General features: G+C 42.0%; 1 protein-coding gene across 1 annotated transcript in view; it reads left to right on the top strand.

Annotated features, from left to right (window-relative positions):
* vwa8 (von Willebrand factor A domain containing 8) overlaps positions 1-13,360 on the top strand; it is an 87,474-nt gene that overhangs the window by 15,291 nt on the left and 58,823 nt on the right. Inside the window, exons 11-14 of the mRNA XM_087830265.1 lie at positions 511-645; positions 734-811; positions 3,363-3,523; positions 8,604-8,717. Of these exons, the coding sequence (XP_087686391.1) occupies positions 511-645; positions 734-811; positions 3,363-3,523; positions 8,604-8,717 (488 nt within the window). The remainder of the gene's footprint in view (positions 1-510; positions 646-733; positions 812-3,362; positions 3,524-8,603; positions 8,718-13,360) is intronic.

The following is a 13,360-nucleotide window of genomic DNA, read 5'->3' as shown; positions in this document are numbered from 1 at the left end:
GCAGAGTTCTTAAAAAATAATGAATTTTGTTTCCAGCTGTTCGGCAGTGAATCTGTGAATCACGGGTTTGTTTACGGCAATGGTTCTTAATCCGTGGGGCACAGAGCCACTCCAGGTGATGTCTGGATGACCACGGTGGAATGACCCAAATCTGGGGGCAGCAAAACCAAAATATCGATATAAACTATCACACACATATCACTCTCACCCACTGAGGGAGTGGTATGTGTGTTTTTTCTAGTTTTTGTACTAAGTTAATAAGGGGAAACATCCTTAATATGCACACAGTGCTGGCTGCAAGCACAAAGCTCTGCACACCAGCTGTGCAAACGTGTTTGTGAGGGGCAGCCAGTCATAAGAAAGTAACCATAAAGGGAGCTAAACATATTTTTTACTTTCTTTTTTACTTTTTTATTTCTTCCCACACAGGGTAAAATGTTAGGCTTCACCAGATGCTGCTGCTGTTGTTTGCCTCCTTCATGCTTGTTTCTCCTGTTTATGAAACTTCAGGTTCCAGCAGGCGTTAAGGAGCCACGTCCACCCAAAAGCAGTCCCACCTACATTCATACACCAAGCCATTCCCAGTTGTTGGCCGAGATGATACAGTCGCACATGGTTAAGGACATATGTCTGATAGGACCTAAGGTGGCTAACACTTGATATACATACATATATACATACAATGCACATAGTGAATCTGATTTTAATAACGAATACCTTCTTTTATTTCTAGGGTTGCGGCAAGTCGGTGATTGCCAGAGAGTTTGCTGAGATGCTGGGTTACAGCATGGAGCCTGTCATGCTCTACCAGGTAAAAACGTCTGGTCTTTAAAATGTTCAAAAATATGATTTTTTCTGAAGTTTTGAGTTGTCAGCAGAGCATGAGGGGAAGTACGAATGTAACCACCAAACATTTGCGTCACAGACCCCGAATAATTTAATGCCACAGTCATATCTTTCACCATCTGTCATCCTTTTGACCTACATTGTAAAAGATTTTGCAGTATTTCTTTTTACAGATACTTCTGTGCGTCATGTATATATCTGTCTTAGTTTGCAAATTAAAGCAGTATCCCTTAGGCCAGGGGTGTCAAACTCAAATACACAGTGGGCCAAAATTCAAAACTGGAACAAAGTCGCGGGCTAACATTAATATTTATTGAAAAAAAATCTTCCTCCAGATATAAGAATGAATCTTTTCTTATGGACTCAAATAAGTTTTGCTGGAAAACTGAATATGGAACAAGCAAAGCTTAATACTAAACAATATATATATTAGCTGTATAATACCAGTAGGCCAGCTCTAATAGTAATTTGGTATGGCTTCACGGGCCAAATGTAATTAGGCTGCGGGCCAGAGTTTGACACCTATGACTTAGGCGGTAAATATATGCTAATCTAATAATGTATTTATAATGTCAGGGAAAAATATTATTATCAGTGGCTCAGATAACTCAGATATGTCATGAAGAGGGTGTAGCACTGTTCTGTCTACCTTGGGCTCCCAGCACTACATGCGGACACAGCATTTTGTTAACAACAATTTATACTCTGGCACTGATGTCCAGATGCTTTTGCACCTTGGCACAGCCCGGCATGACCGTGCACACTCAGCATGAGATTGCTTATTCATTTAACTGTTGCGTCAGTTATTTCTCTGGAATGTGTAGGCCCCAGTGTGATACTGCCATAGAGAACCCCAACCAGTAGGGTGGAGAGGCAAGCAAATGTTGCTATGAGGGTATTTTATTAAAAGTCTTCTTAGATTTAAGTGGCCCTGTTATGCTAATTTCCAGCTTCATATTTAAAATTTTGGACTTTACTAGATCAACTTTGCATGATTGACAGGTAAATATAATGCTTATGTATTTTATTTGGAGCTGTTTTGGCCTTCTGAGATGATGGATGGTGCCCGCCCAGATCTGGACCAGGGGATCATCCCGATACCTAACCAATCAGATCCCAGAATTTTAATGGACTTGATGCTGTTCTCTGATGAAAAAGTGCTCGTGTAAATTTTTTGAGCAGTATGTATATATGAGAGAAAATAAGGAAAAGCATAAGTTGAAGTGCATGCTCAGTTGGTTAATTTATTTTGATTTTTTTATTGCTTTTAGAATTTTGAATGAGTGTACAGTGCATTTGTGCAATATGTGTGTGTGTGTGGAATGTAGTCAGCTCGGTGATAATTGTGAAGGAAGCGGGTGTGCTGCAGCTCTGTATGTATGAATGCATCATGTAGCTGCTATTCTTAGCTAGCTGAGGTCAGGGGTGACCTGTGCTGCGGGAATTGTGGAATCCTTCACCACGCAATTCATCTGGTCAACTCTGAAAACCCCATTTTTGGGAAAGCAAAGTGACATGTCAGGCTAGAGAACAGAATATAAATTGTGTCCTTCAACAAGCTGAGTGTGTGTGTGTGTGTTATGATGATCCTTCATCAGGATTGTCATAAAACATTTTGCAGAAAATCTTTTAAAGAGCATATGTATAGAATACCATCGCATCACCTTCGCATGGGCACTGTTGTGTTTGCCCTGCTGTTGATTTTTTTTTTTTTGATGACATTTAAAAAAAAAAAAAACCTGGTTCAATAGCACCAGTTTCTCTGATTTATTATTATAAGACTTTCAGGCTTTCACTCCAGCCTGGTGATGGGGAGATATAGTATTGTTATGTCCCATGTTTATCAGTGTGGCCTTACTTGTTGGAGCTCTCACTAATGCATCACTGTCTGTTCTGTTAGATGCAAATGTGAAAATAATAGACAGGACTTGAGGGGTTTATGATGCGTAGAAATGATAAATGTCACCGGATCTAGGACAAATGACACTTCCTCTGAGTCTTTTAATGTTTGAACTTGATATTGTGACAAAATGAAGCTCTCTCATACCAGCTGCTGTTACAGCTGCACCTAATTCTATTTAATTCAAGAAAGCAATGAGTAGTATGTTGCTGTGAAGCAGTTAGGATTGCAGTAATCACTGCCTAGAACAAATTTTGCAACTGCACTTGTCCTCCCTCGTCTACCCCCTGTCTTTACCATGACATGGCAGCGTGATAGTGAATATGACAGTCTTGCTTAACAGACAGCGTTATCTGTAAAGCAGAGATATTGCATTTAGCAGCTGGGCCAAACCATCTGGGAACAGAGTTAAAGGAGGGGGAAATGGAAAGCTGGTGTATTTGTCATCTTGTCTTCACAGTTACTAAACGCAATCGCAGACAGAATCACTTCTGACTATTTTTAGATCTTTTTTGCTCTGCCAACCTGCTGTACACATCTGTCTCTGCTGTTCATTTTCCATCTCCCACTTTCTTGCCTTTATCACACACCTCCCTCCATTGTGTTTGATTCCCAGGACATGACAGTCAGGGACCTTCTCCAACAGAGGTACACGCTCCCAAATGGGGACACAGCATGGAGGCCATCTCCACTGGTCACTGCTGCTATGGAGGGCAAGCTGCTGCTTCTCGACGGCATACACAGAGTCAACCTGGGAACCTTGGCTGTACTATCCAGGTGCTTTGCCTCATTTCCTGGATGTAGCTGCTGTGATATTTTCCAAATGCTCTGTTGATATTGGGTTTTTTGTTATCTGTGCCATCTGTACTCTGTGTTCTCCTTTCAGAACGCTCCACAGCAGCTAAGGTTCTGCTTTAATGTCTGTGAAGGTTCTCAGTCATCCAGGTCATCGTAGCCAATTCAATTCAATTCAATTTTATTTATATAGCGCCAAATCACAACAAAAGTCGCCTCAAGGCGCTTCATAGATACAGAGAAAAACCCAACAATCATATGACCCCCTATGAGCAAGCACTTTGGCGACAGTGGGAAGGAAAAACTCCCTTTTAACAGGAAGAAACCTCCGGCAGAACCAGGCTCAGGGAGGGGCGGCCATCTGCTGCAACCGGTTGGGGTGAGAGAAGGAAGACAGGATAAAAGACATGCTGTGGAAGAGAGACAGAGGTTAATAACAGATATGATTCAATACAGAGAGGTCTGTTAATACATAGAGAGCGAGAAAGGTGACTGGAAAGGAAAAACTCAATGCATCATGGGAATCCCCCGGCAGCCTACATCTATTGCAGCATAACTAAGGGAGGATTCAGGGTCACCTGGTCCAGCCCTAACTATATGCTTTAGCAAAAAGGAAAGTTTTAAGCCTAATCTTAAAAGTAGAGATAGTGTCTGTCTCCCGAATCCAAACTGGAAGCTGGTTCCACAGAAGAGGGGCCTGAAAACTGAAGGCTCTCCCTCCCATTCTACTTTTAAATACTCTAGGAACAACAAGTAGGCCTGCAGAGCGGGAGCGAAGTGCTCTAATAGGGTGATATGGTACTACAAGGTCATTAAGATAAGATGGGGCCTGATTATTTAAGACCTTGTATGTGAGGAGCAGGATTTTGAATTCAATTCTGGATTTAACAGGAAGCCAATGAAGGGAAGCCAAAACAGGAGAAATATGCTCTCTCTTTCTAGTCCCTGTCAGTACTCTTGCTGCAGCATTTTGGATTAGCTGAAGGCTTTTCAGTGAGTTTTTTGGACATCCTGATAATAATGAATTGCAGTAGTCCAGCCTGGAAGTAATAAATGCATGAACTAATTTTTCAGCGTCACTCTGAGACAGGATATTTCTAATTTTAGAGATGTTGCGCAAATGGAAGAACGCAGTCTTACATATTTGTTTAATGTGTGCGTTGAAAGACATATCCTGGTCAAAAATGACTCCAAGGTTCCTCACAGTGTTACTGGAGGCCAAGGTAATGCCATCCAGAGTAAGAATCTGGTTAGATACCATACAGTGGGGCAAAAAAGTATTTAGTCAGCCACCGATTGTGCAAGTTCCCTCACTTAAAATGATGACAGAGGTCAGTAATTTGCACCAGAGGTACACTTCAACTGTGAGAGACAGAATGTGAAAAAAAAATCCATGAATTCACATGGTAGGATTTGTAAAGAATTTATTCGTAAATCAGGGTGGAAAATAAGTATTTGGTCACCTCAAACAAGGAAAATCCCTGGCTCTCACAGACCTGTAACGTCTTCTGTAAGAAGCTTTTCTGTCCCCCACTCGTTACCTGTATGAATGGCACCTGTTTGACCTCATCATCTGTATAAAAGACACCTGTCCACAGCCTCAACCAGTCAGACTCCTAACTCCGCCATGGCCAAGACCAAAGAGCTTTCGAAGGACACCAGGAAAAGAATTGTAGACCTGCACCAGACTGGGAAGAGTGAATCTACAATAGGCAAGCAGCTTGGTGTGAAAAAATCAACTGTGGGAGCAATCATCAGAAAATGGAAGACATACAAGACCACTGATAATCTCCCTCGATCTGGGGCTCCACGCAAGATCTCATCCCGTGGGGTCAAAATGATCATGAGAATGGTGAGCAAAGATCCCAGAACCACACGGGGGGACCTGGTGAATGACCTGCAGAGAGCTGGGACCAAAGTAACAAAGGTCACCATCAGTAACACACTACAACGGCAGGGAATCAAATCCCGCAGTGCCAGACGTGTTCCGCTGCTGAAGCCAGTGCATGTCCAGGCCCGTCTGAAGTTTGCCAGAGAGCACATGGATGATACAGCAGAGGATTGGGAGAATGTCATGTGGTCAGATGAAACCAAAGTAGAACTTTTTGGTATAAACTCAACTCGTCGTGTTTGGAGGAAGAAGAATACTGAGTTGCATCCCAAGAACACCATACCTACTGTGAAGCATGGGGGTGGAAACATCATGCTATGGGGCTGTTTTTCTGCCAAGGGGACAGGACGACTGATCCGTGTTAAGGACAGAATGAATGGGGCCAAGTATCGTGAGATTTTGAGCCAAAACCTCCTTCCATCAGTGAGAACTTTGAAGATGAAACGAGGCTGGGTCTTCCAACATGACAATGATCCAAAACACACCGCCCGGGCAACAAAGGAGTGGCTCCGTAAGAAGCATTTGAAAGTCCTGGAGTGGCCTAGCCAGTCTCCAGACCTCAACCCCATAGAAAATCTGTGGCGGGAGTTGAAAGTCCGTGTTGCTCGGCGACAGCCCCAAAACATCTCTGCTCTTGAGAAGATCTGCATGGAGGAATGGGCCAAAATACCAGCTACTGTGTGTGCAAACCTGGTAAAGACCTATAGTAAACGTTTGACCTCTGTTATTGCCAACAAAGGTTATGTTACAAAGTATTGAGTTGTATTTTTGTTATTGACCAAATACTTATTTTCCACCCTGATTTACGAATAAATTCTTTACAAATCCTACCATGTGAATTCATGGATTTTTTTTTTCACATTCTGTCTCTCACAGTTGAAGTGTACCTCTGGTGCAAATTACTGACCTCTGTCATCATTTTAAGTGGGGGAACTTGCACAATCGGTGGCTGACTAAATACTTTTTTGCCCCACTGTATTTCTAAGCTTTTCAGCGCCGAGTACAATGACCTCAGTTTTATCTGAATTAAGAAGCAGAAAGTTAGTGGCCATCCAAGTCTTTATGTCTTTAAGACATTCCTGCAGTTTAACTAATTGGTGTGTGTTATCTGGCTTCATGGACAGATAGAGCTGGGTGTCATCTGCATAGCAGTGAAAACGTATGCTATGTCTTCTAATGATGCTGCCTAGGGGAAGCATGTATAATGTAAACAGAATTGGTCCTAGCACTGAACCCTGTGGAACTCCATAATTAACCTCGGTGTGTGAAGAGGACTCTCCATTTACATGCACAAATTGGAGTCTATTAGATAGATATGATACAAACCACTGCAGTGCAATACCTGTAATACCTACAGCATGTTCTAATCGCTCTAATAGGATATTATGGTCAACAGTATCGAATGCTGCACTAAGGTCAAGAAGGACAAGCACAGAGATGAGTCCACTGTCAGAGGCCATAAGAAGATCATTTGTAACCTTCACTAAAGCTGTTTCTGTGCTGTGATGAACTCTGAAACCTGACTGAAACTCTTCAAATAAACCATTCCTCTGCAGATGATCTGTTAGCTGTTTGACAACTACTCTTTCAAGGATTTTTGATATGAAAGGAAGGTTGGAGATTGGCCTATAATTAGCTAAGACTGCTGGGTCTAGAGATGGCTTTTTGAGTAAAGGTTTAACTGCAGCCACCTTGAGTCAAAGGAGCTTGCAAAGAAAAGCGTCTGGACTTCTTTAAGTTGCTTGAAGACGTTTCACCTCTCATCCGAGAGGCTTCTTCAGTTCTAAGGTCAAATGGTGGAGAGTCCCAGATATAAACCTGGTGGGAGTGTCCCCCCACAGAGGGACAAAAGGACCCCCTGATGATCCTCTAATCGCCTGAGCAAAGGTGTGGAACTGGGTGTGGGTCCCAATCAGCCAGAGTTTCGGGTGAGTTCATTGTGAAACCTGGCCCCACCTTATCATGCGAATTCCTGAGGTCAGATGGCCCAGGGTGTGAGTGGGCGTTAAGGTGTCTGGGAAGGGATCTCAAAACTGGATTATAGATGGCAGAGAGTTGGTGTCGTAAACCACCGCCTCTGTTCAAAGATGGTCGCTCACAGTGGACATAGATGGCTTCTTTCACTCCTCTTTCAAACCATCTGTCCTCTCTGTCCAAAATGTGAACATTGGCATCCTCGAAAGAGTGTCCTTTATCCTTAAGATGCAGATGGACAGCTGAATCTTGTCCTGTGGAGGTGGCTCTTCTGTGTTGTGCCATGCGCTTGTGAAGTGGCTGTTTGGTCTCTCCAATGTAGAGGTCTGGGCATTCCTCGCTGCACTGTACGGCATACACCACATTGTTAAGTCTGTGTTTTGGCGTTTTGTCTTTCGGGTGAACCAGTTTTTGTCTGAGTGTGTTGCTGGGTCTGAAGTACACCGGGATGTCATGCTTGGAGAAAACCCTCCTGAGTTTCTCTGATACACCAGCTACATAGGGGATGACAATGTTGTTGCGCCTGTCCTTCTTATCCTCCCTCGCTGGTGTCTGATCTTCTTTTCTGTGCCTCTTTGCTGACTTTAAGAATGCCCATTTAGGATAGCCGCACGTTTTGAGTGCTTCCTTTACGTGTGTGTTCCTTCTTTTTCCCTTCAGGCTTAGAGGGAACATGTTCTGCCCGGTGGTGTAGGGTCCTAAGTAATTAGGACACCAACTCTCTGCCATCTATAATCCAGTTTTGAGATCCCTTCCCAGACGCCTTAACGTCCACTCACACCCTGGGCCATCTGACCTCAGGAATTCGCATGATAAGGTGGGGCCAGGTTTCACAATGAACTCACCCGAAACTCTGGCTGATTGGGACCCACACCCAGTTCCACACCTTGGCTCAGGCGATTAGAGGATTATCAGGGGGTCCTTTTGTCCCTCTGTGGGGGGATACTCCCACTAGGGTTATATCTGGGACTCTCCACCATTTGACCTTAGAACTGAAGAAGCCTCTCGGATGAGAGGTGAAACGTCTTCAATTAACTTAAAGAAGTCCAGACGCTTTTCTTTGCAAGCTCCTTTGACGTTCTGCTTTAATGTATTTCTTACTGTTTCAGTTTCTTAATAAAGGAAGCCGGTGCTGTAAAATAACAAACAAACACACACCACTCAGCTCATTTCTCAGATTTTATTTTCTTGCCCCAGGTTACTCCATGACAGGGAGATAGATCTGTATGATGGGACCAGGCTGCTCAGGTGGGACAGATACCAGACTCTAAAGGAACAACTACATTTAAGTGACCAGGAACTGCAAGAGAGGTACACACATGCATGCACACAGGTTATCACACACATTTGGGTTAATTGTAGAAAAGGTGATCACACTTGGAAATGTGACAGTGTTTTGTTTTTTTTTTAAAGACAGTAATAAATATCACAAGTTTGACCGATGTTTGAATTCTTAAAGACAATAAAGCCGTGGCAGTGCTTTCACCTCTTCTCTAACTGCACACTGGTGAAATCCCAAATCTCCACTGTCCCTTGTCTATTTCAGCTTCCAGGCTCACGCTTAAAGTGATGGAATGGAGTGATAAAATAAATAATATATTCAAGTGTAAAAGTAAAGTTGTAGTTCACCTTCTCTTAAATTTTAGATTCAAATCCCTCAGAGGAGCATTGTTTGTGTGGCACCAGTCAACAAGGATGAGAAAGAATAAGCTAAAAATGTAGCTGTAGTTTCAACAAGAGTACAAGAAGTGAGGGTACTGGCACAGGATAATTACTGAAATAACAAAAACTAGCACCTTAGTGACACAGTAACACAAACTTACTAACCTACTGAGGAAGCAGAAGAAGTACAGCTCTAGTGTTTTTTATAAATCAAAACATTTAGCCGTGTTTGCTAAGAGTGCAGGAGTTTAAGTTCCTTGTTGGAACAACTGTCTGAAACAAATGAATATCATATAAAAAATAGAATTAATAGAAAATATTAGATTTATTATTTTTGGTGGCTGATACCTGTTTTACTGCCAATCCTGTCCCCATCACTAAATGTCCTTAGCTCCTGTGTCTGCTTGATAACATATCTAATGACATCTACTCTTGGCTGACTGTGCATCCCAACTTTGTGTAACTCAACTAAACTCCAAGTGAGTAAAAACAGTTTGCACAGTTTACAGTTTTATTATAACCCAGGTTGTAAACTGAAGGTCCAGATGCATCTCTCAGGTAGTGTGTCAGGTCTTGCTGTATTTTTTCCCCTTCTCATGAGTTATATACTCCTCGTCTACTACAGTTGTTTTTTTTTTCATGCCTACCACTTCTTATTTTTTGAGGATGCACTGCACACCATGTTGAAACATGCTTTGTTGGTGCAGGAATACTATTTTATGCCTGCCAACCCCATTTTTGTAGATTCAACCAAAGAAATAGGACATTACACACATGTATTACATACATTGTATGTTTTTTTTAACAGGTTGCTAGTAACAAAGTGACTAAAGATATAATTTAAAATGGGTTCTGTCTTAGGTTGTCTGTTTTGTGTAGACCCAATAGTGATTTATCTCATAAGTTCAGCGCTTTTTTAAAATGCTTGAATGATTCATGGGTCAGTGTTAAGTGGTTTAGGGAAAAACAATAACAAACAAAGACATTTCTCTGTAAATGGTCAGGCACAAAGACTGAACTGAATATGATAGAAAAGGCAGCCAATGTCTTTCTTTTCAGACCACTTGACTACAGATGACTAAAGTCAGGCTCATTGTAGGCAAAATATAAAGAAATCAGGGGGAATTCAAGACTATTGCACAGTAGTGTATGTGAAGTTTTCTTTGTTTTAAACATGTGGGGAGCAGAGAGTGAAGACAAAACATTATTCCTTAAAAATTAAAAGAGAGCGAGAAGCTGATTTTTGTTGGTTTCATTGGTTTGATACTGAAACTCACTGTAGGACTTGTAATAGGTGTGTATGTTTGAGTTGTATCTCTCTTTTGGATCTATTTCATCTAACATATTCTGAGGATAAATTCACAGAGACTGTCTCACAAGGTGTTAGTGTAACCGGTGTGTTTCTGCATTGTGTCTGACAAAGAAAGGTAAAAGAAAGAAAGCTCCTCTCCCACAGGGGAATTGTAGAAAAGGGGCTGCATTTATTTTTACATTAAACATAAAGTACGAACTTACATGGGACATATTTGACATAAGATTAAAAAAAAAACACCAACACAAAATCCGACATACCTGAAAAAGAAAGGTAAAAGAAAGAAAGACCTCCAAGTAAATAACTTGCTCGCTCCAGCTCCTACGACCAAATACAAACAGTGGGGGAGAGGGTTAGCTCAACCCATCACAACTTCCAAGCTAGCCAGAATTATATATCATACTAGCGTTAATGGCGCCTAAAACACATTTGTGACACACACATACTACACATTTATGGCATCTCACAAAAACAAGCACAGTGATGGCAATAATTGAACTAAAATCACAATCAGAAGCATCAGGGTGGATAAATATACATTATATGTGTGTTATACAGTGTCTGGAAAGAAATGACACCCACCTCTCCCACAGGGGAATTGTAGAAAAGGGGAGAGGCCAAAGGGGTACACTGTATTTATAGGGTTGCACCAAAGAAGAAGAAGAACAATGAGGAGGGGCTCCAACTAATAATGAATATAACTACAGGCTTGGAGGTCCTAACAGTCAGGTATAAGGAACACATTTTGTGTAATTATAACAATATGTAATTTATGGCTGGGTTACTTAAAATAGCCCAAAGTAAAGAAGAAAGCTTGGATCTGCAGCATTTGAGAACATTCTCATGAGATCAGACACTTTTTATACACTACACATCAATTTTCTTCTTATTTACTGACTGCCCATTGTGCTTCCTAATTAACAAAACTGGTAACAACAAAAAGACAAACTGCGTTAGAGCAGTGGTACTGGGAGTGGGTTGAGTGTGACAATGTGTGTTGACAGTGACTGCTGGAAGTCAAAGGCATGAGATTAAGTTTAACCTTTGATCCTTCAATTTCCAGTTTTCAGGTATACTTATTTTTCTCCCAGTTTTCCCAACTCCGTTAAAACCTCCTTGGGGGTGGGGTGAGGGAGTGGGGGCAACAATCTTGCATATTTTACATGTGAACAACTGTTGATGGTTTTAACCCTGCATGTAACTCGTGAAGTGCCTCTGTGTGTATGTATGAGCACGCACTTTTTAAAACCCCCCACCGAAGCTGGCAGGAAGGATGTTTGTGGTGGGGTGTCTGGGCTTAAATTAACCCACTTCCACTTCTCCCACTCCTGTGGCTCAGATGAAGTGTATCCAGTAGGAAACAGAGATTTGACAAAGTCAGAGAAAGAAGAAAGAACCTTCTAGTTTGTGTGTGTGTGTGTGTGTGTTAGGATTGGGCGTTTGGACGAGTATATCGAGCCTATCGTTGATAGTTTTTACAAGGGCGATTTATTTATTTGCCCATGAGTAAGTTTGCTAATAATGATGAAGCTAATACAACTGTTGACTAACAGAAAAAAAAAAATAATAGCGCTGTTTTAACAACACCCTCTTTCATCTGCGAGCAAATGCACCCTCCTCAGAGTGCGCCCAAATGCTTGTTGATGGAGCCGCAGAAGCTGGTGATAGCCTAGCATACGCAGCCAGATGGAGGACATGTACATGCTCATGCAAATTAGTCGTGTTTCAGTACTTTTCTCGCACTATACGTTTGCACAAGTATGGAACGCCAGGACTGACATAATGAATTAATTAAATACACCATTAAATAATTAATTAAATGTGGCAATAATTAATTAAAATGGGAAATAATTAATTTAATAAATATTTACGAGACATTTAATTAATTATTGACACATTTAATTAATTATTGACCGTTTTAATGAATTATTTAATGATTTATTTATTTAATTCATTATGGCACTATTGTCCCCTTCATGTCTCACCTTGAAATAATTTTATCTGTCAGCCTCACCCATCAAACTAAGTGGGCGGGGTTAACGCTGCCACTGCAGCTTCTCTAACATTTGATTGGTTGCCATGCAAAGTAAGTCAAGACAGGTCGATCCTAGATAATCGATTGCTTATGTGGACTTGGGGCAGCCAGCTATCCCAGAATGCATTTCAAATCACAGGCAGCAATGGTGGTGGTGTAGTTTTAAAATGCCCCGTTTTTCTGTCACAAACTGCACAACTACAGCCGCGAATGTAGTGGCGTAATCTTCACATGTCTGGTCAGGTTGTCAACTTAGAACATGTTTACAAAAGTGCTAGCTCTGCTAACAGTCAGCTGACAGAGTGTACCAAGCTCACAGCCCCGGTGTTCCAGCTTAACTGTTTATTTTGTTTTTTTTTAGCTTGTTTGTTTTTTGGGGGGAGGGGGGGAGGGGTACGTTAACCGGTTTGTTTACATATTCCACTCTCCGTGTTCCACATGTTGCATTCGCAGATTCTCATTTGCACCGAACGATCGTCTCTTTCCGCCTGGTCTTGTGTCTCTGTACTTCTGTAACATAAAGAAGGAGCTGACATTTTTCTCACGACACCAGCAATCAGCTCAACAGGCTCTCAGTTTACGTGCATGCATCCTCCTCCTCACTTGTCAGCTGTTTAACACCTGCTGCTAATTCAAGAAACACGCCCACGTTACCTGGTGATAGTCACAGTTTAACTGGGCAGCCGGTGCTCGATTTAATGCAATGTCAGCGCATTCCTGAAGGCTCTGGACGTTGTAGGGCTGTCCTGGTTGACATGCCTCTACAATGTTGCGTGGAGATCAGGGGCAGTACCCCTGGACTGGCAGACCGGGGTGGTGGTCCCCATCTTTAAGAAGGGGGACCAGAGGATGTGTTCCAACTACAAGGGGATCAGCACCTCCAAATCTGAGGCCATGGTTCTCAGCCGGAAAAGGGTGGAGTGCAGTCGGCTAAAAACTGTCCAA

This window comes from Neolamprologus brichardi, chromosome 16, assembly GCF_056152115.1.
Source record: "Neolamprologus brichardi isolate AB-2024 chromosome 16, ASM5615211v1, whole genome shotgun sequence".
Classification (NCBI taxonomy): domain Eukaryota; kingdom Metazoa; phylum Chordata; class Actinopteri; order Cichliformes; family Cichlidae; genus Neolamprologus; species Neolamprologus brichardi.
This window is presented reverse-complemented; position numbering and strand designations above follow the sequence as displayed.